General features: G+C 35.0%; 1 protein-coding gene across 2 annotated transcripts in view; it reads left to right on the top strand.

Moving 5' to 3' along the window:
• Positions 1–25,161, top strand: part of EPHA3 (EPH receptor A3) — a 361,700-nt gene that overhangs the window by 211,968 nt on the left and 124,571 nt on the right. For both annotated transcript variants that reach the window (XM_058296035.2, XM_058296036.1), the window contains exons 4-5: positions 18,881–19,036; positions 19,723–20,058. In XM_058296035.2, the coding sequence (XP_058152018.1) occupies positions 18,881–19,036; positions 19,723–20,058 (492 nt within the window). The remainder of the gene's footprint in view (positions 1–18,880; positions 19,037–19,722; positions 20,059–25,161) is intronic.

Genomic DNA, 25,161 nt, shown 5'->3' with positions numbered 1-25,161 from the left:
ACTAACATAGTATAACATACACAAAATTAAACTCTTTTGTCCTTAAACATGTATCTATTTGTTAACTCAGGAAATGGGAATAGTATGCAATTTCTCAAACCAGAAGCCTAGATGTCAGTCAATAGGTCTTGGAGATAGAGTATCCACTTTATTTTCAAGACCTATTGAAATTATCTACATGATATGTCTCAGATGAATACACATTCTTCTTTGTTCATTTCTCTTGTGTATATCATGCCATCTCTTAGGTGGATTATTTTATTGTCTACCATCTTTTCCATTCTTTATTCAGCTCAATGCATATTCCCCGCAGCAGCAACAATGATATCTTTGACATGTAAATCTGGTTATACTTTATCTCATGAATGAAATCTTTTGTGGTGGTTTGAAGCTATATGGACCCTGGAAAAATATGTTCTTCAATTTAATCCATTTCTATGGATGGAAACCCATAATAAATAGGAGTTTTGGATGTGGTGTTCCTCAGTTAAGGTGTTTCTCACCACAAGGAGGATAGGTCTCAATTCTGTTACTGGAGTCCTTTAAAAGAGAATGAAATTCAGACACAGAGGGGGAAAGCCACAGAAGCAAGAAGCTGAATCAACAAAACCTGGAAGAGAAGAGAGAGAACAGCAGATGCTACTAGGTGCCTTACCATGTAGCAAGGAACCAAGGATCGCTGGTAGCCATTTTTCAGGAAGAAAGCATCACGTTGATGATGCCTTGATTTGGACATTTTCTTGGCCTCAAAAGTGTAAGCACATAAATTTCTATTACTTAAGCTGAGCCATTTCATGGTATTTTGCTTTGAGCCTAGGAAATTAAAACAGGTTTTGATCACAGGAGAGTGGGATGCTACTGCTGCAAATACCAAAAATGTGGAAATGGTCTTGGAATTAGGTAATGGAGAGTGGCTGGAAGGATCGCAAGGCACTTGATAGAAAAGGCCTACATTGCTTTGAGGAGACTGTAGAAATATAGAAACTAAAGGTACTTTGGATGAAGCTTTAGAAGAAAAGGAATTATATGTTATTGGGATCTGGAGGAAAGATGATCCTTGTTTTAAAGTGGCAGTGAACTTGGAAAAAATGAGTTTGCATGTCACATGGAGGGCAGAATTTGAGAGTGATAAGCTGGGATATTTAGCTGAGATTTTCAAGCTAAATATGGAAAGTGAAACTTGGCTTCTCCTTGCAGTTTATAGTAAAATGTGAGAGAAAAGTTCAGCCGAGAACTGGACTTTTGGGCACAAAGAAACCAGAATTTGATGGTTTGGAAAATTCTGAGTTTCTGGATGTGAGACCCTGTAGAATAGCGTCCCATATAAGGATTTAACTGGATTGCAAATGCTGTTATCCAGGAAGGATCTTTGGAAAGTTCTTTTTTCTGATGGTTTGTTATCTGTGTAGTACTTGCAAAACTGACAAGTTTTTTTGCCAGATCTGTTTGAGTGGAACCACTGCCAGACTGGATTGATAGGGACAGAAAAAGCACAGATTGAAGGAAAAATTACTTCAAGGGCAGAGCCATTGAAGCTGAGGTATGGACCAAAGAAATCATTTCAGTTCAAGTAAGCAGGTTATCCCATGTGTGTGGAAAGGGTGAGTCTTCCCTGGCACTTGGAGAGAGCGAGTCTTCCACCCCATTGTACGGGATGGGTGCTACCACTCCAGTGTTCCCAGAGTTTGGAGCCTATTCCTGAGGATTGCACACAGTCTGGCTACCACCCCATTTTTCTCAAAGGGTGGAGTCTGTTCTCTGAGGATTGTGGAGTGTCTGGCCATCACCCCAGTGTCCTGAGAGGGTTGAGTCTATGACACAGGGATTGTGGAAAGTCTGGCCATCATCCCAATGCTAGAGAGGGTAGAACCTTCACCTCAGTGTTCAGGGAGGGCATAGCCATTGTGTAAGCACTTAAAAGTGTTGGGGCTGCCTGTCTATCAAGCCCAAAGGAGCAAACATTGTTCCAGAGATGATTCTCAGACCTTAAAATCTATTAGAATATGTCCTGAAGAGTCCCAGAATTGTTTGAGACCTGTGATCCCAATTTTCCTTCTAATTTTTCCCTATGGGAATAAAAATGTTTATCTTATGCCTCTCCTTCCTTTGTACATTGGAAGCAGATAACTTATACTATAGATTTCATGGGTCCACAGAGGGGAATTGTGCTCCAGGTTAGACCACAACTATAACTAAATTTTGATAAGACTTTGTACTTAGCATTTTTTCTGAAATGTTTTAAAACTTTTGGGATATTGTGATGGAATCAATGTATTTTGCATGTAGAAAGAATATGTCCTTTTTAGGGTCTAGAGGGCTGGAATGTGGTGGTTTAAAACTGTACACACCCTAGAAAAACATGTCCTGAAATCTAATCCATTCCTGTGGATGGAAATTCATTGTAAGTAGTACCTTTAGATGAAGTTACTTCAATTAAGGTACTGCTCACCTCAACCAATATGTGTCTTAATCCTATTACTGAAATCCTTTATAAGAGAATGAAATCTAGACACTGAGGGAGAAATCCAGGGAAGCAAGAAACAATGGATGAAAACCAAAAGACTTTTTTATGAACTCTCACAACACTTAATACATATAAACAAACCCTTAATATGACCTTCAAGGTAGTGCAAGACCTGATAGATTTGTATCGTTCCCATCCCCCCACTGGCAACTAATTTGAAGCCCATGCAGCTATCCCTTCTGTTACAGGTATGCTCTTTTGCACTTTGTTTCATAAAGTCACCAATCTCTTTCCTGACTCAAGCCTTTCATCCTAGAATGCTTTTCTACCATTTTTTGTCCCTGCCATTTACATATCACATAAATCCTGTAGTGCCTTGTACATATCACAGAAAATGATAGCCCTCATTTTTAAGGTTAGCATTGTACATACTCTGTTATTATTATTTTAAAATTGCAAATTCATGTACTTTTTTCTCTTCGAAACCAACCTAAGATATTTGTTCAGAAAAAAAATTCTTCAGAAAATTTACCACCTATTTTCTTTTATCTTGGGGAAATTTGTTTAGACCTCTTTGACAACATTTTTTAAAAGAAAAGTTTAGAATAAACTGGGAAGCCCCTACTTTTCTTGTCTTTAAAATATGATTTATGATTATAGTTATCATATATTTAATTATGTATTTTGCATAAATTACATATATTGTTTTATATATATTCATATTTACTACCTAAAGGAACACATAAAATACCTTTAAAAATTTGCCATCTTCTTATTTTTCCATTGTGAAATTTCATGATTTTTTGTAGTATGAGACTGATTTTACAAAGGGAAATTGGGTCTGCTAAGATGGTTGTAGTTGGTTGTGCCTAGTATTTGTGCTTAGGAAATATGAAAATGGTGCTTTGCGATGGAGGGATGGAGAAAACGTCTTTACTTCCCTCATAATTTATTGGTTGCCTTACATGTGCCAAGCATTCTAATAGGTGCTAAGGAATAAAGGCTGAAAAAAGTGCTTGTGGAGTAATCATTTGCTTACCTACCAGTAATATGGTGGGAGTTGAGTTTTAAATGGTAAGATGTGTTTTTTACTTGTGTTTTATGAAAACATGATTATCCTTTCTGTGGTTAGTTTATATGTAGGTCTGGTAACTATATTGCCTTGTAAAATATATCAATTATCAACTGCATACAACACACTTTTTGGAAAGAATTCCAAGTAATTTAACTTTTTGTCTGGTTTGTAAGTATACAGATCATGAAATATCAAGGCAGTCAGCAACTGGTGCTGGATTATGAGTTGGATGGCTTCAGATATTACTAAACATTAACTTATCTAGTCACAAAATTTTATTCTTCATACTATATATTAGCAAGTAAATTGAATGTACTAAGGACTTGAGAATTCTTGTAAGGAAAATGGTACAGCTTCTGGCTGTTGTATGTCATGTTGAAGAATATTAGATGGACAATTTTGATTAATAATTTTGTTTGAAATTTATTGCTACTTAGTTGTGACAAATGTATAATTAGAATGACAAGTACAGATTGGGACTAGCACTAAAGATTTCTAGGTTTCTTTTATGAAGTACATCAAATCTATCCCCAAGTCTTAGGAGAGATACTGTTTTTTTTTTTCACTTTTTTGTTGGCATCCTGAGCATTTATTTTTCAGTAGAACCTTTGGGGGACTGCAAATACAACATTATGTTTCAGTGGAAAATAACGTATCACATAATGGATGAGGTTGAATACTTTATTTTCTTAGGATACTTGAGAATTTCTTAATGTTTAACAAATTCAAGCAATATAAAATGAAATTACAGTAGTTCTTTTAGTTTGGGATTGGAAACTATTTATGTTTTTTGTTTGTTTGTTTGTTTCTGCCCAGCAAAGTTTCTTGTACAGCTGATAACATAGGGAAAGTAGACAATCCATTTTATGGTGAGCAGGTCAATTCCCCTGTGAAGAAATGTGCCCACAAATACATGCTCAGCAGGCTTACATCAGTTAAGCATTCTTTGCTCCTAATGTGTAGAATTGCCTTTCTGGAAGACACAGGCTTGAGATATTGTTGAAAAAACTACTATTGAGCTACGAGGTACTGCAATAAAATGAGATAATCGATTTCCCTGTGTGCCTTTTGATTTCTATCTATAGCTTTATAGTCATACCTCTATCAATTTGTTACATCACTTTTAAGTCAATAGATCCCTGTTGACCCTAGATTTGTTGTCAATTTTAAATTTTGCAGAAATGGGAAGAAATTGACTATAAACCACATAAATATCTGTGTCTTATGGAGCAAAGAACAAGTGTCAGAAACCTTCAGACTTATGTTTGAATTTTGATTATAGCACTTAATGGACTAAACAGACAATATGCTAAATATATTTAAGCCTCAGCCATATTAGGAAAAATAGCTAGTATCTGTCTCACTTGCTCATTATAAGTGCAGAAGTAAATGGAAGTAAACCAAAAGTGTAGTGCTACCATGAAGTAGGTGTCCAGTAAATATTAGTTACAGGGAGATGAGAACTCCTTTCTCTAGGTAGCTTGATCTGGGGAAGGTGATGAAACAGGGTAACACAAACTGTCTGGGTTTTCAAAGGCAACAAAATTTGTGCTGCTGGGATAAGCTGTGACTCAATGCCAGGGAGTCCCTTTCCCGATTCTGTCCCAGTCCCTCACACTCCACTCCCTAGTCTTCTTGTCCTAGATCTAATCCCCTAAATTTGCAGAATATTTAAAAGAAGACAAAAACTTATCTTGAATGAATTCCTCTGGTCAATGAACCTCAATATTCTAAAATGTAACTCTACAGAGTGGAATATGTAATCATCTGTGCTTTGAGGATACACTTGGAAAATGTAACCTATGGTTTAAATTAGAAAATCACATATGAGCATACATATACAACCTCAGATGTGACTATTTCAGTATGCCCAGAGGGACATCCATTTTCTCTCCTCTTTTCCATCCATCTACCTCTCTTCCCTACTGTCCATCCCCCTTCTTTTTTCCATTAAGAGTGGCAGTAGTGGCTGTAGGAGATTACCTTGTTTGAGGTTGTTTGAAATTACCAGATATAATGAATGTGGCAGACATTCTCTTATTATTCTTTATTCTTATTTTCCAAAATCCTAAACTGTCCCAATTATTTTTATTTGAACTACACCAAAAAGAATGTTACATGTTTGTACACTATTAGCAATACATTTTTTTAAGATTTATTTTTTGTTTATTTCTCTCCCCTTCCCCCTCTCTCCTTGTTGTCTGCTTTCTGTGTCCATTTGCTGTGTGTTCTTCTGTTTCTGCTTGCATTCTTGTCAGCGGCATTGGGAATCTGTGTCTCTTTTTTTGTTGCATCATCTTGCTGCATCAGCTCTCCATGTGTTCGGCGCCACTCCTGGGCAGGCTGTGCTTTTTCGCGTGGGGTGGCTCTCTTTATGGGGTGCATTCCTTGCATGTGGGGCTCCCCTACACAGGAGATACCCCTGCATGGCACAGCACTCCTTGTGCGCAGCAGCACTGCATGTGGGCCAGCTCACCACATGGGTCAGGAGGCCTGGGGTTTGAACCCTGGACCTCCCATATGGTTGCCGGATGCTCTATCAGTTGTGCTAAATCCGCTTCCCAGCAACACATTTTAATATTTCCTTTCTATTTTCTCACCTCTCTCCCAGTCTTCCTGCTCTTTAATCCTCTCTTCCTCTTAGATGGATTTAGTCTTCTTATTCTTTTAATCACAATGCATCTCCCACATTGAATTTAAAGTTCCAGGATAATATATTGTCATAAATGTGAGGAAGAAATTTCATCTATTTATTTAGAAATTCACCTCTTTAAGGAATGTGAGCATGTTCAGAGTACATTGGTATATTTTGTATTAATAAAACCATGAACTACTTCTATTTATTCCTGTGGCACCTGCTCATGACATTCTTCCAGAGAATTAAGAAGTTTCTTTCAACCCTTTTGGGGGCATAATTTATATGTTTTATTGGCAAAAAATTAAAACAGGCATCCAGATAAGATACTTCATAGAGACAACTTTATGTTTTCCTAATTTTTTTATTAAATAAAATGCAACTCATTTTGTGTGAAGACTGCAGCTATGCTAGTATGCTATTCTACACCAGTAAAAACATTCTTGTCTTCCATAATACTTTCAAACAGATGATTGGTTTAAGGTTTTGAGAGACTCGTCCAACTAACAGTTTTGTTGGTCTCATGGGCATCCATTTATAAAGGATTTGATTTTTTTCCCTGTGAAATTCATTCTTCCACATTTAGGGAGTGACTTTCAGTATACCTTGAATACTGAAATTCACTATCACTATCTTTGAGCAAATATCTACCACAAACATAAAAATAAATGAGACCATAGAATTGCACTAACTCATTTTATTATTTTCTATGTTCCCCTACAAATTTAACTATGAAGTGACTCAAACCAAATATTTAATACTTTTGAATAAACCTTCCTAGTCGATAGTATATTTTTCATAAAGCAAATATTTAATGTATTAATGGCTCACTACAATTTTATTTTCCATCTCTTGGTTTCCTAATGCTAATATTATCTCCTGAGTGGTTTTAATTAATTTCAAAAACTGAAAATAAAATGGGAAGCATGTAGAAATGTTTGAAGAATTAAGGGATACACTGCCCTGATCAAGATGACAGTTAGAATCTTCAGTGCTCTGCACCCCCACCAAAACTTTGAACAACCAGCAAGAATGGGCAGAAACATACTTTTCAAAGCTCCAGGAAATAGTTAAAGGACTGCAGTAACAGGGCAAGCACCAAATCAAGAAAAAGTAACTTAAAAGTGGTAAGATCTCACTATGCGCTGGGTGGCACCTCTCCCATCCCCTACAGCTTGCTGTGGAACCAGCCAGTACTTCCAGCATGGGTCACTAGTCCAGGTTCACGCACATACGGGGAGCATGTATATCTGGCCCAATCTCTCTGGTAGCAGACTGAGGGACTGAACCAGGACATCCATCACAGTCACAGGCTTGCTGTTCCAGAACCTGTCCTGCATTTAGAAGGTAGCTCACAGAAAGCTGGAGAACAATCAAGTTGTGGCTTCCTGGGGAAAATAATTGCTGACTGTAGGAAAAACTTCGCAGTGTCTGGAACTGTGAGGGAATTGTTTCCTAAAAAAGAGGGGACATTTATATCTGTGCAAACAGGAGGATTCCTAGGACCACATGCACATGCCAAACACAAGACAGGTGTGCAGAAGGATCAGTGAACCTGCCAGCTGTTCTCTAAATTCATTGTATGGATAAACTCTGAAGGAGAGAGCTCACATAAGTCAATCTGCAAAGACTGGGAAAGATGCTTTCTCTTTTTCCTTTTTTCTTTTTATCCCCACTCCTGCAAGGAACTCTCTGTCGTTAGACTAGCTATACATATACAAGCTTAAAAAACAGACACCTCAGAGTCTAAGTTTTAATAATAACACATGAAAATATCAGAAATCCAGGTTTCAACAAAAGTTTAAAAAACACATAAAGAAAAAAATGATATCCCAGGAAAGGAGAGGAATAAAGCCTTAGAAACCATCAATGAGGAGGATCAGGCATGGGACATACCAAGCAAAGCTATTTTTTAAAAAAGGTCCTGAATATGCTCAAAGATTAAAAGAAAAAATGGGAAAGAACTAAAGGGAATTGGGAAAATGATAGATGAATTTAAAAAAATCAGTAGAGGTGGAAATTATGAAATGGAACTAAACAGAGCTAAGGACCACAAAGATATTTAAAAATTCCTAGAGGCATTCAGCAGCAGATTAGAGCTGACAGAAGAAAGGCTCAATGAACTTGAAGATAAGAAAATTGAAATTGTCTGGTCTGAGGAAGAGAAAGAAGAAAGAATGAAGAAAAGAGAATAGAGATTAAGGAATCTGTGGGGCACCATCCAGCTTACCAATATTTGGGAGTCCCAAAAGAAGAAAGAGAGAGAAAGGCAGAGCATATTCAAAGGAATAGTGGCTGAAAACTTCCCAAGTTTAATGAAATGCATAAATATACAAGTCCAACCACTAAATGACATATTATAATCACACTGTCAAACACCAAAGGTAAAGGGAGAATTCTGAAGCTGCAAGATAGAAGCAAAATGCCATGTACAAGGGAACCTCAATAAAATTGTGCTAATTTCTCATCTGAAACCATGGAGGCAAGAAGGCAATCAATGGCATACTTAATGTGCAGAAAACAAAAACTGCCAATCTAGAATTCTATATCAGGCAAAACTGTTTCAAATGAATGAGAGATTTAAGACATTCCTACATAAACGAAAGTTGAGGAAGTTTATTATCACTAGACTGGCCCTACAGGAGATGCTAAAGAAGGTTTGCTGGTTGAAAGGAAAGGACACTAGTCAACACATCAAAGTCACATGAAGAAATAAAAATTGTGGGGAAAAAATAATGACATGGATAAATAAAATGTCAGTATTATAGTATTTTTGGTTTGTAACTCTGCTTTTTACTTTCTACAGGATCTAAAAGGCAAATGCATAAAATATAATGAGAAATTAGTGGTTTGGGACTTAATGTATAAATATATAATTTCTGCCAAGAACTACATAAAGGTGGTAGGACAAATGTGACTAGGAATATGGTTAGTGTTCCTACACACATTTAATTTATTGAAGTTAAGAGAGTTTCAAAGCAAATGAAGTTGTTAAAGCTTTAGGGTATTGAATTTAAGCTCTAAGGTAACTATAAAGCAGTATCAAAAAGTCTTGCAAGGTCATAGAGACAGAAAATAGAGTACATATTACCAGGGTTGGGAGACAGGGGGAATGGGGAGTTAATGAATAATGGGTGTAGAATTTCTGTTTGGGGTTGGGAAAGTTTTAATAATGGAAAGTTATAAGGATACTGCAACACTGTGAATGTATTTAATCCCACTGAATGGTTTGCTTCAGAGTGGTTGAGATGGGAAATTTTACGCTGTAAAAATATTCCAACAATAAACATTGAAAAAAGAAAAGAAGTAGGAACTAAAGAGACAATGACAATTAAATGTAATATGTGATTCAAGGATAAGATCAAATAAGGGAGGAGAAAATAACATTACTGGGACATATGATAAAATTGGAATGTATACTGTAAGCTTTCTATCAATGTTAAATTTCTTGAATTTGTCACTATACTTAAGTTGGTTCCTTATGTGAATATCCTTGTTCTTAAAAAATGTACTTAGCAGTATTGTATGTTCAAGGAATGTGATGTTTACAACCTACATTCAAGTGTTCAAAACTGGAATGGTAAATAGGTAATGGAATGATAAATAGATTAATAGGTAGATGAACAGAATGATATGGTAATACGGCAAAATGGTGATATTGGTAGATTTTGGGTATCTAGGGCTATCTAGGATTTCTCTGTATGGGTTTTGTATTGTTTTTGTAATTGTCCCTTATGTTTGAAAGCATTTCAAAAGAAAAAGTTAAAAATTTAAAGGATAAATATGAAAGTCATAGAATTATTTCTTCAGGATATAAATTAGCATTATTTAAAAATAAATCTATTGCAAAAATGAAACCAATTTAAAATAAAATACAGTGAGGTCAACCTTCCTCAAGACTCTTCTCTTGGAAATTTTGGAGATACTGTACTTCTTTTGAAATTATAACAGTATAACTAAAAAAAGAAGTGCTTTTGCATGTGTCTTGCAACTTTCACAGATTTTCTAAAAATTTTGCTCAAGTGTTTCACCTTTTCTAGGTTTCTAATTAAATCCTGAATTTAAAAATTTGTGCTATTTTCTTTATAAATGTTCCCAAGTGAGCATTTAGTTATGTGAGATCAAAAGTTTAAAATTCTCATTATTGGAGCTGTCAACATTTACAGTCAACCATTATTTCCCTCCATGTTGCATGTTTTTAAACAAGAAAGGGAATAAGGAAAATAAATGGAATTTTATTTTATAATAGATGCAAGAGCTAGTCAAGATGGTGTGTGTGTTTACATGTGTGTCTTTAAAGAGAGTGAAAGATAGTTATAGATGTGTGTTTTAAGTCCAAAATATAGAGCATATTTAGTTATGTGCTTTGCATGTAGTTACAAACTGTATAATTGTATATTATATTTATATATATACATGCACAAACACTACATATTTGTTGACTAAAGTCTTTTGATTTTTTTGTGTATGTGTAATCCTTTTCACTCTTAGACCTCTTAAAATATTTCAGAGATTTTCATTAGACAAGCAATATGTGTTTGATAAATAAGAAAATGCACATAAGCAATAAAAGCAGGATCATATATACATTATTTTATCCTGCTTTTTAAAATTTTTTAAATATTTAAAAATATTATGAGGATCTTTCCACATTAGACATTCTCTATCATGTAAATATATGAAAATAGCATAAATTATTTATGAGCTTGTATGAATATAGCATAATTTATTTACCCGATTTTTAATTTGGGGCATTTAAGTTCTTTCTAATTTGCCAATATTTCTTTGTGCATTAATATACAGTAGGTGCTTTGGAAAATATAGCCTCTAGAGTTATTGTGGCCTGTATCTGAGCCTCCTACTATGGGTAACATTTTACACTCCACATTTAATTTACTGTGGCAATTCTCTTGTCCTAAAATTAAATCCTTATGGTGATTACTGGGCCAGAGAACCCACCGGGCTCTACGTATTTCTCCAGTGCTGCTTGGAAAATGCTGATTGCTACTATGGCCAATGTAAACATAGAAGAAATTTAGCCCCTCCAAAATCCTTTCTTAGGAATCATTGAAGTTATCCTGGACATTCCAGTGCTATTGTGGTGTAAAGAAAAATGCTGGTGCTATCTGGTAGCTTTTTCAGGCTGATTTTCATATGTTCTGGGTATAGATCTGAATCCCGTGTATTTTGGTAGTCACCATAATAACATCGATAAAGTGATTTTTCTCCCTCATTCTCTCACTCACTTTCTCTCCCCTTCACTTTCTCTTCTCCCAGCACTTATCAATTCATGATGTGTGTGTGTGTGTATGTATTTCTTTGAATGTGAAATTTAGTTATTATAATAGGCCTCATTCAGTGGGCATTGATAATGAAGAGAAAAACTCTACTAGTGCTACTATTCGGATTTAGGGTGTTTTCTTGAAACTGAAAGACATCTGAAAAGCAGGCAAAACATGATGTCCTTGGGACCAGGGCTGTTTTAGAATTCTATTGGTGGTGAATGCCAGTCGGGCATATTTCAGTGTTACTGGCACCTGTCTTGCTAAAGCTGATGGAACAACAACAAACACAATAAAGCCTTGTTATAAAGCTATCTTCGAGCCATACTAGATTGTGATTGATTCTGTTATGTTTAATGGTGTGGTGGCATTTTGCCTTAGGCCTTTTTTATTGAACAGTGGAAGGAACAGAAGAAGGAAACACTTGATCACTTTGTAAATGCTGCACATTGCAGGCAGGGTTTAATGACTGAACGGAGCCACTTCCAGTGTATTGAAATGCCTCAGCCTTGCCTCAAAGCATTGTACCTCTATTCAGATGCAAAGAATAGAGTTCCTGTAATATCGTGGAGTGCAGCTCATTTTGCGAATAAACAGTTGCTTTGACCTTGCACCAGCACATAGACCCTGTCAGGCCTGGAACTGCAAGGCCAGGAAATCATCTGTTTAGTCAGTGCTGGTTCTGGTCTTTAGTTTGTGTTTATGGCTGGGAATTGGTAATACAGCTCTGTGTATATACTGAGCAAAGTGAAGTCCTGAATAGTAAAAGGGCCCTATTTACCAACAGCTTTATTTTTTAATTTAAAGTTAATTCAAATTGAAATGAGCCCTTTAACCCTTAATTAGGACCATGTTTTCTTCTTAAAGTCAAAGGCATTAGTCAACTGGAGACAAAATTCACTTTGCAATTGAAAGGCTGTCTACTTTCTTTCAACAGTAGCCACCATGGTTTACTAAGTGCATTTATTTTCCTTTCACTATGGTAACTTTATCCATTCTATGTATCAGCTTAGCTCAAACCCATCAATTACAACTTAGAGGAAAGCATGCTATGTGCATTGGGAATGAGGCCAAGAGTCTATCTTGAAACTCTTCTATTCTATAATTAATATTCATTGTATAGGTAGGGCTTATATACTCCTTATTTCATACTTTGTTTCTTTACTATTTTCCAGAACTGGCAGTTTGTTATTTTACCCCCTACTGACCTGCAGTCTTTAGTTCCTGTTTTATTGTTTCCCCTGGGTAAACATGGGATCTGCAGGTTCCCAAAATATTTCTAATTCATTCACTATATATTGGTATTCTTTTGGCTTCCTTCGATTATTTTATTCATACATTTAATGTTTCTAAATAGAATATTAACTTTGGGCAGGGTCCTTGTCTTATGCTGGTCCATTCTGGCTCATTTTGGGGATTTTCAATAATTTTTTGTTGTTACTTAGCGAGTATATCTTCACTAACCCAACATTTAACATAGAGAAAGTAAAGACGAGGTTAGTGGAGAAAAGGCTCACTGCAGACTGACAGAAGGGAAGTAGGTTGTTTTTAAGTTGTATTTTCAAAGCTGTGGTCATTTTCCTATTGTTATCAAAAGAGAAAAAAAGTCACATCTTACATTTTAAAAATAAGAAAGAAAAATTAATATAGAGATTTATTATTTACTGTTCATTGGTGCTGTAAGACTCCCAAATGTCTAATCACCCTGCCCTATCGTAGTGTGCAAAAAGGAAGAGTACAATCAAGTATAGCTTTATTATGTTATTATGTAACATATAGTTTATTATGTCAAAGTAAAAATGTAATAATAGGTAATTGTCTGGCGGTCAGTTTATATTTCAGTCCATCCAACCATGAAATCAAGGAGTCCTTTAAATATGTCCTGTCCTGAAACAGAAAAAGCTTTACAAGAGGGGAAAAAAATGCTGTCATCTTTTTCAAGAATGTTTCTTTTAAGCTAGGAGAGAACTTCATGTCCTTCCTTGTCCTGTTGGCCTATGTATAATTTCAATGGTTAATTTTAATCCTTAAAGCAGTGATGAAAGTGAAGATGCATTTTTCTAATTTCTTTTCTACTCAGAAAAGAGTAGGGATCATACAATTTTGGGGACACATAGTATTTAAAAGTTAGACCTTTTAATGTGTCTACCCTCAAGAGTCTTTAGAGACAGCTTAGTCAGTGTCTTTTTATAAACGAGGAAAAGTTCACAGAGGACAGTTGATTACAAGTTAATCATTCACTTTAAAAATGCATCTCATCAACTTTTCCGTGCTGGACAATGTCCTCAATGCTGAGCATATAAAAGAAACAGGAAATAACTCCATCTCTAAATTGCTCAGGTTTAATTTGGGGCTACTTAATTACTAAAATGCAATTTCAAAATTATTTACAGAAGAGGAATTCACTATCTCAATGTCTCCTTACAATTTGAAGAGACCTGATGTGTGATTGAAAAGACTAGTTTAGTGCTCTTTTTATAATATACTGAAACATCTTGAAGTATTGGTATAAAAAAGAAGAGAAATTTTGTGGCCCAGAGTAGGTTTTTTTTGTGTAGTGAAACTATTCTGTATGAAACCATAATGGATATATGACTTTATGAACTTTGTCTAAAATCATACAAGTAAATACACAAGGAATGAACTGTAATGTAAAGTGAGGATTTTCAGTACTAATAATGTATAAATTGGCTCATTAATTGTAGCAAATGTACCACACTAACAAAAGATGTTAAGAATAGGGGAAACTATATTTGCAGGGGATGGTACATGGAAACTTTTGTACTTTTTGAATAATTTTTTATCAATTTACAACTGCTCTAAAAATAAAGCTTATTATTTTTTAGAAAAAGGAGAGAAATCAGGGAATTTCTTGATGAAGATTACATATAAATGCCATATGAAAAGTACCTTTCCACTTAAATTCTGAAGTGAGGAAATTCATTTCTAAAATAACCATGATATGAAATTGGTTCCCTTGGCCAATTTTTGTGATCCCTCTTAAGAGCTACAATTGTGACTTTTATCACTGTAATACTGGACACAGTAGTATCTAGGTCCCTTTAGAGGATCAACAGATGCTTGATGACAGTGAGTAAATGGGTCTAAATATTAACACTAATATAAACAAAATCTGATTCTTAGGAAGTCCATAACAATTTCCAATGGGGCTTGAGGAAGTGCTATGTCCCCCTTTTTTCTTTTTTGATGGTTGTTAATTTTGGCTCATGGATCATCCTACTTTAATGTATCAACATAAAATCAAAGGTGAGTGTGCCGACATGCTTAGCCTGTTTAAAATTCTCCTTCACAGCAAGTGTTGTGAAATTTCTATGGGACCAGAAAAATGGTCATAATTTGCTGCCACTTAAAAGATTTTAAACTGTTTAACCACTCTATGGTTTTACTATCTTGGGATTGAACCTGTAAATAATTTTACCAGTGTTTGACTGACAAGAACATATACTACTGGGTTACCTGAGAGAAGATGTAAATAAGAACTCTCGCATTTTGGCAGGAGTTTTCAAATATGTCCACATCCATCTTAGTTAAGTACTGCTTTAATAGTTGGCCTACACAAGGGAAGGTTTTGATTACATGACTGGAGCTTTTTATTTTAAAACTTGCCACTGGATAAATCTGAATAAGTATTAGTTTGTCTTGCTGTCTTGCCTGTTCTATGATTTTCTTTAGTATTCTATAATAAGTTAGCTAGGACTTCCCTTGAGTAATGAAAGGAAGGAAAAGAAACACATTAATAAATATACTTCCTACTCTTTTACCCAGATTTTCTCCTTTTATATGGTTAACTTTCTTTAACATATAAAATAATACTTAGGTGAGAGAAACGTGTAGGTTGTTATGTTACTAGTTTACATTCAAGAAAGGGAAGGGAATGATTTCAAAATACAATCATTGCTTTGCGAGTCTAATCAAAGATTTAAATACATATATTTCTGTCCCTTAGAGGTAAAGTTTCACACTCTTCCATGAGAACTATCTGAAGAATAAAGAAGTTATAAAAGAAAGGTACATACTTAAGCACACATGGATTAATTGCAAAAGGAGGGAGATTATTTTTGGTGGGAAAAATTTTAAAGTGAGTTTATTGTATAAAGGCTTTCTTCAAATGCATTTATAGATAGTTGTTTCCAGTGTAAGAGTGTTATCAGTGAATATACATTCTTCAGTCATATTTCTGAATTTATTGAACAAAATTTTGGTAGACAATTCAGAGACTTTACTTATAATAAAAATGGAAAATTTGCTTGTATGTCTTCCAGATACAGTATGTCACCCTGTTCCTGAAGCTAATAAAATCCCTCCTTGCCAACAACAACAAAAACCACAATTGCCTGTATTACCATACCAATGTTAGACATCAAATAGACATATTTGAGAGCATTAGCCTTTCTTAAGGGAAATGAAAAAATATTTGCATTTTAAAATATTTTTGAATAACTATTCTTCAGTGTTATATTACAAGTTTGGAATTGATGGGAAAGTAAATGATGTTTTTTAAAGAGTAATTTGCTTTCAATATTGGATTCATATATAAATGAAACAGATATACCATTGGATTTATTTGTCATTTTGGGCAAAGTACTCATCTGGTTTGTGCTTCAATTGTTTAGTCTATAAAATCAGCAGTTCAATTGAGATAGTACATTATAGAAGTTCTTCAAAAAGTGTACACATCTACAAATTTAATGATATTACAGTATCTAACATTATACCCTGTCTAAACTTGGTATGCAATAAATTTCTATAAATTGATGGTTAAAGCTTATCAGCTAACTACCAGGTGTCAGAAGATACAGTCTGCCAGTAAATTCTTGGGATTCAGTGACCTCAGGTAAAAAATCTAGAGATTGGAGAGGGTGATCTCTTAGGACCTTTCTAACTCTAGTTGGCTTTATTGTCTTTAATTAGAACATCTAAACTGTATTCTCTGTTTGTATTTTTTTATGTCATTTATGAATATGGCCTGCTTCAGTAAAAGAAAACTTGACCACAGTGACTTAAACATAAAAGATGTTATTTTTATGACATGAGAAGAAATCCTGAAATAGGTGACTTCTGGATCAACAAGCACACGACACACATCTCTCTGATTCTCTTGGTCTTTAATTCATTGTCCTATATAAGCAATTGTACTATGCCCATATGCAAGGCAGGAATAATGGAAAAGGAGTGGCTTTATTTTATTTGAACCATTTTGTTGGTAAAGAAAATGGCATCCCAGAGATTTCCATCAGATTTGTTTGTATCCCTTTGACCTTCTCTGATGTCCATTTCTCTGGCCATCCCTCCCTAGCTGCAATGAAGTCTAGGTAAGGGAGTCCTTGGTTAAATACAATACTGACAAAATCAGGAGTGTATTCATAAGCAGGAAGCTGGATTTAAATATTTAGCTTGTAACTAACAGTACCTACCACATTCCTCTACTTTACAGTTTGTCACCTCATACTGATCTTTTTTTAAACTATGCTTCTTGCTGGCCAGCTCCTACTATCTTTTCATGTCATGATCTTTTTCAAATGACCTTCCAACTCCCCAATCATCATGGAGTGCTTGTATGTTTGGACAGTAGTAAGGACATTTGTGTGTTCATGGCTAATGAGGGGCCTAATAAAGAGTTGGTGCCAAACAAATATTTATTAAATTGTATGATATATGCCTACATATCTGTTATTTTTATCATTTCTCTATATGCCTTTGTCTAGGCATATTTAGAAAAAATTTAGTTACCTAGTTTGAGTCACAGTCATAATTTCTAGATTTAAGTGACTGTGAGTAATCCTGGTAAATTGCAACGTAACTAAGAGGAGATCATGTAACTTTCTTGTCTTTTCTTTAAGTATCATATTTTGTAAGCCTTTATTATATTTACAAGAGGCAATTGAGATTTAAGTGAATACCTTTCTGATAAATGGCTAAAGCCTCAAATAAAAACACATAGATATTTTGTGTGATCTATTAACTTTTAAAAAAAGGTAATTAAAAAATAAAATAAAATAAATCTGCTTGTAAAAAATAAATAAATCTCAGAGAAACAAAAATAAATAAATAAATTATGGTGATAAAAGACCAAAATATAAAAGCACAATAAAACCAGAAAACACACAGATAAACTTACAAGTATACAAAATAACATAGTATATTGGAGCCTGCAACTTAATCTTACTCAGCAGTCCTCTTGTGCAAATTTAAAGGTACTCAGTGATGAGCTAAACTGAAACCAGAAGTTAAGTGCATTGTCTATTTATATACTTTAATATCATTTTCCCTTGAAGTACTAAGGCATAGATATAAGTGGAAGTTTCCAACAAGTTTAAGGGCAAGGCTAAAAAGTCTATCTTCCTAATCTGTTTGGTTAGGACAGTGGAATGTATTTGAGTGGATTTCAATGTAACTCTAAAAGTTGTCATTGAAAATGTTTCTACAGCAGCCATTCTTGTAGGAATTAGAAAACAGCAAGACAAGATTAGTAATTGCTATTCTTTTAAGTTATTCTAATTATTTCTCATGGAATAATTCAGGAAACTATCAGTAGGAAGGTATCTATTAATGGGAATAGCCAGTGCTACATTTCAAAATGTATTTAAGTGGTTATAAAAGCTAAGATTTTTCTATGCTGATTTTAGTTGAATGCAAATAACCCCTTATTCACAATCTGAAGTTGATATAAGAAAATTCTGGAACTCATTGGTAAAGACAACCTGTATGGCCTGTTCTATGTATAAGTTCTTTAAGCCATCAAATCTCAGTACAGCCTGAAATTGAAAGAAAATAGAAAGCATAGAGTTATGAAAAGAGCCATATAATGACAATTCACAAGTATATCAATTTAAATAGCGTATCTTACTTTGTATTCTATATATAGCTGAGAATATATATTTATATCTTTATTTTAAACCTTTGCTACAGGATGAACTCTAGTCAAGTAGAAAAAAAATCTTAGCTTCTGAGAATTGTTTAATCTTTGTAGGAAGAAATTGTGTATACATGGAGAAATAAGAAAACAAGTCATTGTGTATTATATTGCTAAGTACTGTGCAGATAGTGTGCATATTGCATCATGTTTTAAAAAGGGAATGACTACATGGTAACATGGTTTTGCTTTATTTTCTCCACAAATAGTCCAATGCCAAGTAAAGCTGTGAAAACATGAGCTGGGAATTTCATCATACTCTAGTGCCAAAATAATCTAAATCTTGTGGGTGTTTTCCCCCCTTAACATTTGGTGTGTATTCAAACGTACATGTAGAAATGCTATCCTGGGCCACATTATTTGCTTCTGTAAATTCTGGGAGTAAAAAGTGGATTTTTATTCATAATGAGTACAGGCCCTATTGCTCTGAAATCTGTTTCACATATTTTCAAAGTTATCACAGAATTTTAACAGAGTCATTTGTTTCTAGCTTGTCGACCGGGTTTCTACAAGGCTTTGGCTGGTAATATGAAATGCGCTAAGTGCCCACCTCACAGTTCTACTCATGAAGATGGTTCAGTGAACTGCAGGTGTGAGAATAATTACTTCCGAGCAGACAAAGACCCTCCATCCATGGCTTGTACCCGTGAGTAGTTTTGCTGCAACCCATGCCTCCATGTTTGCTTGTTTTGTTTTTTCCTTCTTAATTTGCTTTTTCTTTTTTTTTTAAATGCATTTGGCCCATTTCTTTTCTTTATCCATGTGCAAATCGAAAGTTTTTCCTGCTTCACTCTCCATGCTTGGCTCACTGCAAATGCGACATTTATCATGCGAAATGAACTAGTTTTTTAAGCACTTCCTGCAACACAACCCCTTGAAAGAAAAAACATTTTCTCTATCTTGTTTTAGATTTTGCATTGCATTTGACAGGATAGAGGAGGTTATAGTCATGGGATTTATTGTTTTTACATTTCTCTTCCCTCTGGCTATATGTTGGTCATAGGTCATGGGGAAAGAGACTAAGATTTATAAAACTAATACTAAAGTTTTCATAACTATTCCCAAGGGTATTGAATTTAGTGGTAAGTTCTTTTGTGGGACATTGCAAATGCATCCAACCTGGAGTCAAAACTCCCCCACTCATATCTTGGGGAGGATAGCAGCCTTGAATTCATGTGTCTATAGTCTCATAAACCCTCTAAGGACAAATTAAAAGTAGATAATAAAGACAAGATGGTTATTTACCTCTCTTGGTTCATTGTTAATTACCTATTTCTCTTGTAGTAGAAAACAGAAGTGAGGCTCATTAATCTTTGTTGAACTACCTTGCAGGACCTCCATCTGCACCAAGGAATGTTATCTCTAATATAAATGAGACCTCGGTTATCCTGGACTGGAGTTGGCCCCTAGACACAGGAGGCCGGAAAGATGTTACCTTCAACATCATATGCAAAAAATGTGGGTGGAATGTAAAACAGTGTGAGCCATGCAGCCCAAATGTCCGCTTCCTCCCTCGACAGTTTGGACTCAGCAACACCACAGTGACAGTGACAGACCTCCTGGCACACACTAACTACACCTTTGAGATTGATTCAATTAACGGGGTGTCAGAGCTGAGTTCACCACCAAGGCAGTTTGCGGCAGTCAGCATCACAACTAATCAGGCAGGTGAGTACATGCTGGATGCTTCTTATTCCTGCTACAGTCAAGCCAGGTAGCTATTTTGGAGGAGATAGCAAAATAAAGGGGGGAAATATTTGAAAGCCACTCCCCCACCCATCCTTTCCTCCTCTATCACTTTTGGACAGTTTTGGTACATTAAATTTAATCACAATTTAATTCTTCATGTGAGAATAAACTATATTTATTAGGTGGTTTTTAAACTAGTCTACCTTGCTTGCTAATTTGGAATCCTTAAAGATTTGAGGCCTCTAAAATAGTAGTTATGGATTCCTTTGAACATTTTCATATATCAAATAACTTTACCATCATATAACCTTAGCTTTGAAAAAGTTATGTAGGATATTTAACATCGTAAACATCTTACCTTTCTTGTAATTATACCAGATTTTAAAAAATACATATGGTTATTCAATTAGTTCATGCTCCTAGGAAGCTCTCACTGATAGTTCTAAATCTCTGATTATTTAAAATATGAAAATTAGGCAATTTTATGTAATAGGTACAGTTTTGCATTAAAATGCAAAATATGGAATTTATAGAGAAGCATAGTGAATAAAGGTCTTGCTGGAGAAGAATTCAAGCCACTGGTCTAAAAAAAAAAAATTCTAATATAAATTGTTAGGTGATTCCACTAACCACTTTTTCCACTTTTAATCTTTTCCCAAATAAAAACAAAGCTTTTGGTATTGGCAGGTTGAAAACAAAGGCCTTAAGATTAAACAAGCAAACCCAATTCTTATTTTTCTTCATCTTATATTCATAGCTTTTCTTTACCTTTAGTAAATTTTGTACTTTCCATTCTCTCCTTAAGTCCTCTATGTGTTTTCTAGCTCTCTGTTAATCTTTGTGTATTTAAAAAAAATTTTTTTATTTTGATATTTAAAATAGTCTGGTGTCCAAAATTACTTCAGGGATTTTATTTGAGGTTCTTTTGAACATACAGAGGGATGATACTTTGTGATTTTTAAAATGATAACCCTTTGAGATATGAAAATCATTTTTCCATTGTTGATGAAAGTGATGAATGAATAATGAACAGTTTTTGCTTTTTGTAATGAAATAAAACTGAGGGATATTTGCTATGCAGAACTTTTACTTTAGGATATCATATTTAGGGATCCATTCTAAGCAACTCAAATCAGAGATATTGAATTATGTGATGATTTGTAGACTTATAGCAAATAAACATTGGAACCAAAAAGGAAGAGGAAAAGAAGAGATAGGATGCTACTCTGAGACTGCTTTTACTAGAAATACAGATTCCCATGTCTGCATTCAGGTGAGCTCATTCCTGAGCTAGAAGTCAGGATTAATATAAACTCAGCTTCTGAACTGCATTTGGCTTAAATTGTGAAAGTCTCTATGCTTTCTAATGAAAGTCACCCTTTACCCTGAGGATATCAGACTAGTACAAGAAGCTGCAAGGAAGGAGGAAGGAGTGATTATGCATTTTTTCATTCAGGTGGAAGAGATCTTAAAGCAGCCAAATGAGTAGCCACAAAGCTCCTCACCTTTTATCTTCCTCACTTGGCTGGCTCAGGAAGGTTATTTAAACTACCCAAGAGTACACCATGAACACGTGTCATCCAGGTCTAATACTCAGCAAGTATGCATCAGTATGACTCTGCTGGTTATAAAAATATTGAACTATTTCTATACTGGTTAGTATAGAAATGCATCTACAGTGGCTAATTTCTCCAGTACCCTGAGTAACCCCTCAAGCTCAGCACCTCAGGTCCAACCTCCATCTTCTTCACAGTCCAGCAACCAAAGGGTTAAGTGCTGACCTAAGAGGAGTCCCTCCCCGGAATCCTGAATAGCACTGCTGGTCTTGAGGAGTCAGTCTTATCCTGTCATGCCAGTTGTTAGATATTTTGAATATAACCCCTGGCAGGGTGCACATTCAGAGGGGGATCTTTCTGATTCCATATCCCTCCTTTGTTTCTACTTTGCTTCTGGTCTCATATACTGATGAAAACTTTATATTCTTAAGTTATCTCTTGTGGTAAAAAAAAGACAACTTATTTGTGGAAAAGACATGAGTTTTAAATGAAGTGCATTGAATCTTATTTTAATCTTGCTTATGGAATCTCTAATTTCTCCCACTTAAAGATAGATCCCATACAAACCAGCATATGATTTTCGCTTTGCTTCAGCTAATAATATTCATACTTTGTAATTGATGTTATTTAAAATTTGTAATTTGGGTTTATTTAACCATCTTCCATGAGTTAGAAAAAGTGAGTGATGCTATTGCTATATATCACTGATTATAGCTTCTCGTATTCAGTGAACATGGCAATTTTAAGAAATGATAATGATGTGGCAAATGGCTTTCCCAAATCCTATATTTCAAGCTGATTTACTACCTTGTTTAAAATAGGAGCATCAATCTGCATTATAATTATCTCTTAAGTCAAACAGAAAAGTATAAAAACAAGCAAAAGCTCATTTCCTATCTTATCGTGCCCCTCTAGCTTTCTGACAATGCATTTATCAGAATACTCATAGTTCCAAATATATACGGAGAATGAATCTAGGTAAAGTGGCAACCCAAAGCAGGCCAAGACATTAAAAAATAAGTGGGGTTGATTCTTTGACCCTCCCACTTGCAAATCACAGGGTAAGACAGATTCAGCAGGGACTGTATCAGCTGGTTATTTACTTCCACCCTACTCCCATTGAAAAAAAAAAAGGTTCACAAAATTTTCTACAACATACACCACTAGGCATTTTGTACATTTACTTCAGGATGTCTGCATCTTTTTGTGTGCTTGGAGAGGTAGAGGTCTTTGTTCCACCTTCAAATCCCTAGGGTAAGATATATAAGCAAGATTAGAAGCAGTGCCATTTCTGCAGGGAGTTTTTCTTTGTTTTGCTTTATTTTTGTTCTTGTGAAGGTTAATGGACTGGTAGCCTTGAAAAATGAGCTCCCTACCACAGGGAAGATATGGCTGTGACAGATATGATGCTGCAGTGTTTAAATTCCTCCTAGACTCTCTATCTTTGACATGGATATAAAGGGGAAACATGAATGTGTCCCTTTTAATTTAGTTTGTGAGATTGAGTTTGTTGATTTTTCTCTTGATTACCTTGTAAAAGCCTTGTGATGACCACATGATAAGGCACCTTCTAAATTGGAGAGGATTATGTTGTAAATTCAGATATTAGTTCTCTGCTCTCAATACTTTCCACAGAGTATGTCAGTGAGATAAAAAGCATGGTCTCTACATAAAGATTATATCTGTGAATCGATCAGTCAAACATGTAGAAAGAGAATAGCAGATTGCAGCATAACAAAACCCAGAAACCTGTAAAATTAGAATGGTGTAAATTGCTACTTTTCTTCTATGGAATGAGTATATTTATCCTTCATTTTCTGAAACAATCAATCCACTAGTGGAATATCTATCTCTGTGTATTCTGAACTTCCATTACAGTATGAGTATTTTTCCACTATCCTATTTCATAAGATGACCTACAACTAGGAGGGGGAAGGAACAGAAACTTTATGGGGCTAGAAGTTTCCTAGTTCTCCTCTCCCCTTCCCACCTCCCACCCTGGATCCATTTTACAGTCAGAGAAACTGAGATCCTGAGAAACTACGTGACTTTGCTAACATTTCTTCAAGAAATAAAATTGCTGCTTCTATCCCCCAACTCCAACCCCACTTTCAACTTCTATTTGCCTACTCTTTCAACCATCCTGTGGTGCTTTCAATAAAGGTACACAAAGTAATGCTGTCTAGGAGATAGAGAGAGAGAATATGCTATAACCTGTGCTGTCTACACTAAGCTTGGTCCTTGCTGCTCAGTCATTCATCACAGAATTTCTTAGGCATATTTTCCAAGAGCTCGTCCTTTTCATTTCTACCCCCTAAAACCCAGTCCTTTGCTCCCTAGATCTCTAAGGCTGATTCTGCCTTCTACTTAATAAGACCATAAAGTTTAAGAGGGCAAAGAAAATAGAATATCTTCTCCCTCCTCCAAATCTAATACCCCCCCCCCATACCTATACTTGCTAGCTCCCATTGATTTCTGACTCTTAATTGCTTTTTGGTAAATCTTCTCCCCTTCTAGGATACGTATTAATAACAAGTACTCCTCTGGATTATTTCTCTTTGCCTTTCATGTTGCACATTATTTTCTTTTAGCAGGAGATGCCAATAATTAAATAACAACAGAAGTGACAACAACAAACACATATCTTACAAAATACATATTAAACATTGTTTGGCTGCTTTTTCATGATCTCATTGAATTTTTCTCTGTAATTTCAATATAAAATTAGATTTTTAAAGAGAGTAACCCTTTTCCTCTATCTGTTCTCTCATCCATGAGCCTTCCTTCCAACTCCTACAGTCTGGTTTCTGCTCTTACTCTACCCTAAGACCATTCCTGAGGATCCGTGATAAAGTTGTGTGTCTCTTTATGTTAAGTTGAATGTAAATGTTAGGGAGAATATAAACTTAGTAAGGACCTGAATGTTGTCTGAATGTTCACCTTTGTATTTCTAGGACTTTGAGCAGTGCCTTCTACCTCATTGTAATCACTCAAATATTAGTTGAATGAATAAATGATTGTTTAATGGACATTTTCATCATTTGAAAGTTAAAACTTATTCTCCCTCAGAACACTTTGGTTTTTTTTCTCTTTGTTTTCTCTCTACTAGTGGAACCAGCATTTGCCCCAGTTTAATGGACTCGAGAACTTAAAATCATTTTTGGTTCATTTTTTAAATTAAGAAGTTCTTACATCCTACCTGTTTTCCCCTTGAGTTGCTTTGAATCTTTTCTGCTTCTCTATTTTCAGTGTTCAGTTTTTAAAATCTTGGTTATAAAATTTACAAATGAGTAATTCCGTAAATTATAATAGTCCTCTTTTAATTATATTAAGGTTCTAAGGTAAAAGAGATATGAAGTAAAAGATATTAATTTAGATCAAATACACTATCACCCATCAGCTTTATTTGCATTACATTTTTGTAAGAAAAAGTGTTAATTAATCAACAAATATGTTTGAGTGCTTCTTCTATGGTCATATAATAGATGGCCCAAACATACAGAAATTTACAATATAAATAGAGACT

This window comes from Dasypus novemcinctus, chromosome 4 (assembly GCF_030445035.2).
Source record: "Dasypus novemcinctus isolate mDasNov1 chromosome 4, mDasNov1.1.hap2, whole genome shotgun sequence".
Classification (NCBI taxonomy): domain Eukaryota; kingdom Metazoa; phylum Chordata; class Mammalia; order Cingulata; family Dasypodidae; genus Dasypus; species Dasypus novemcinctus.
Note: the sequence above shows the minus strand (reverse complement) of the source record. Positions and strands in the feature narration are given on the sequence as shown.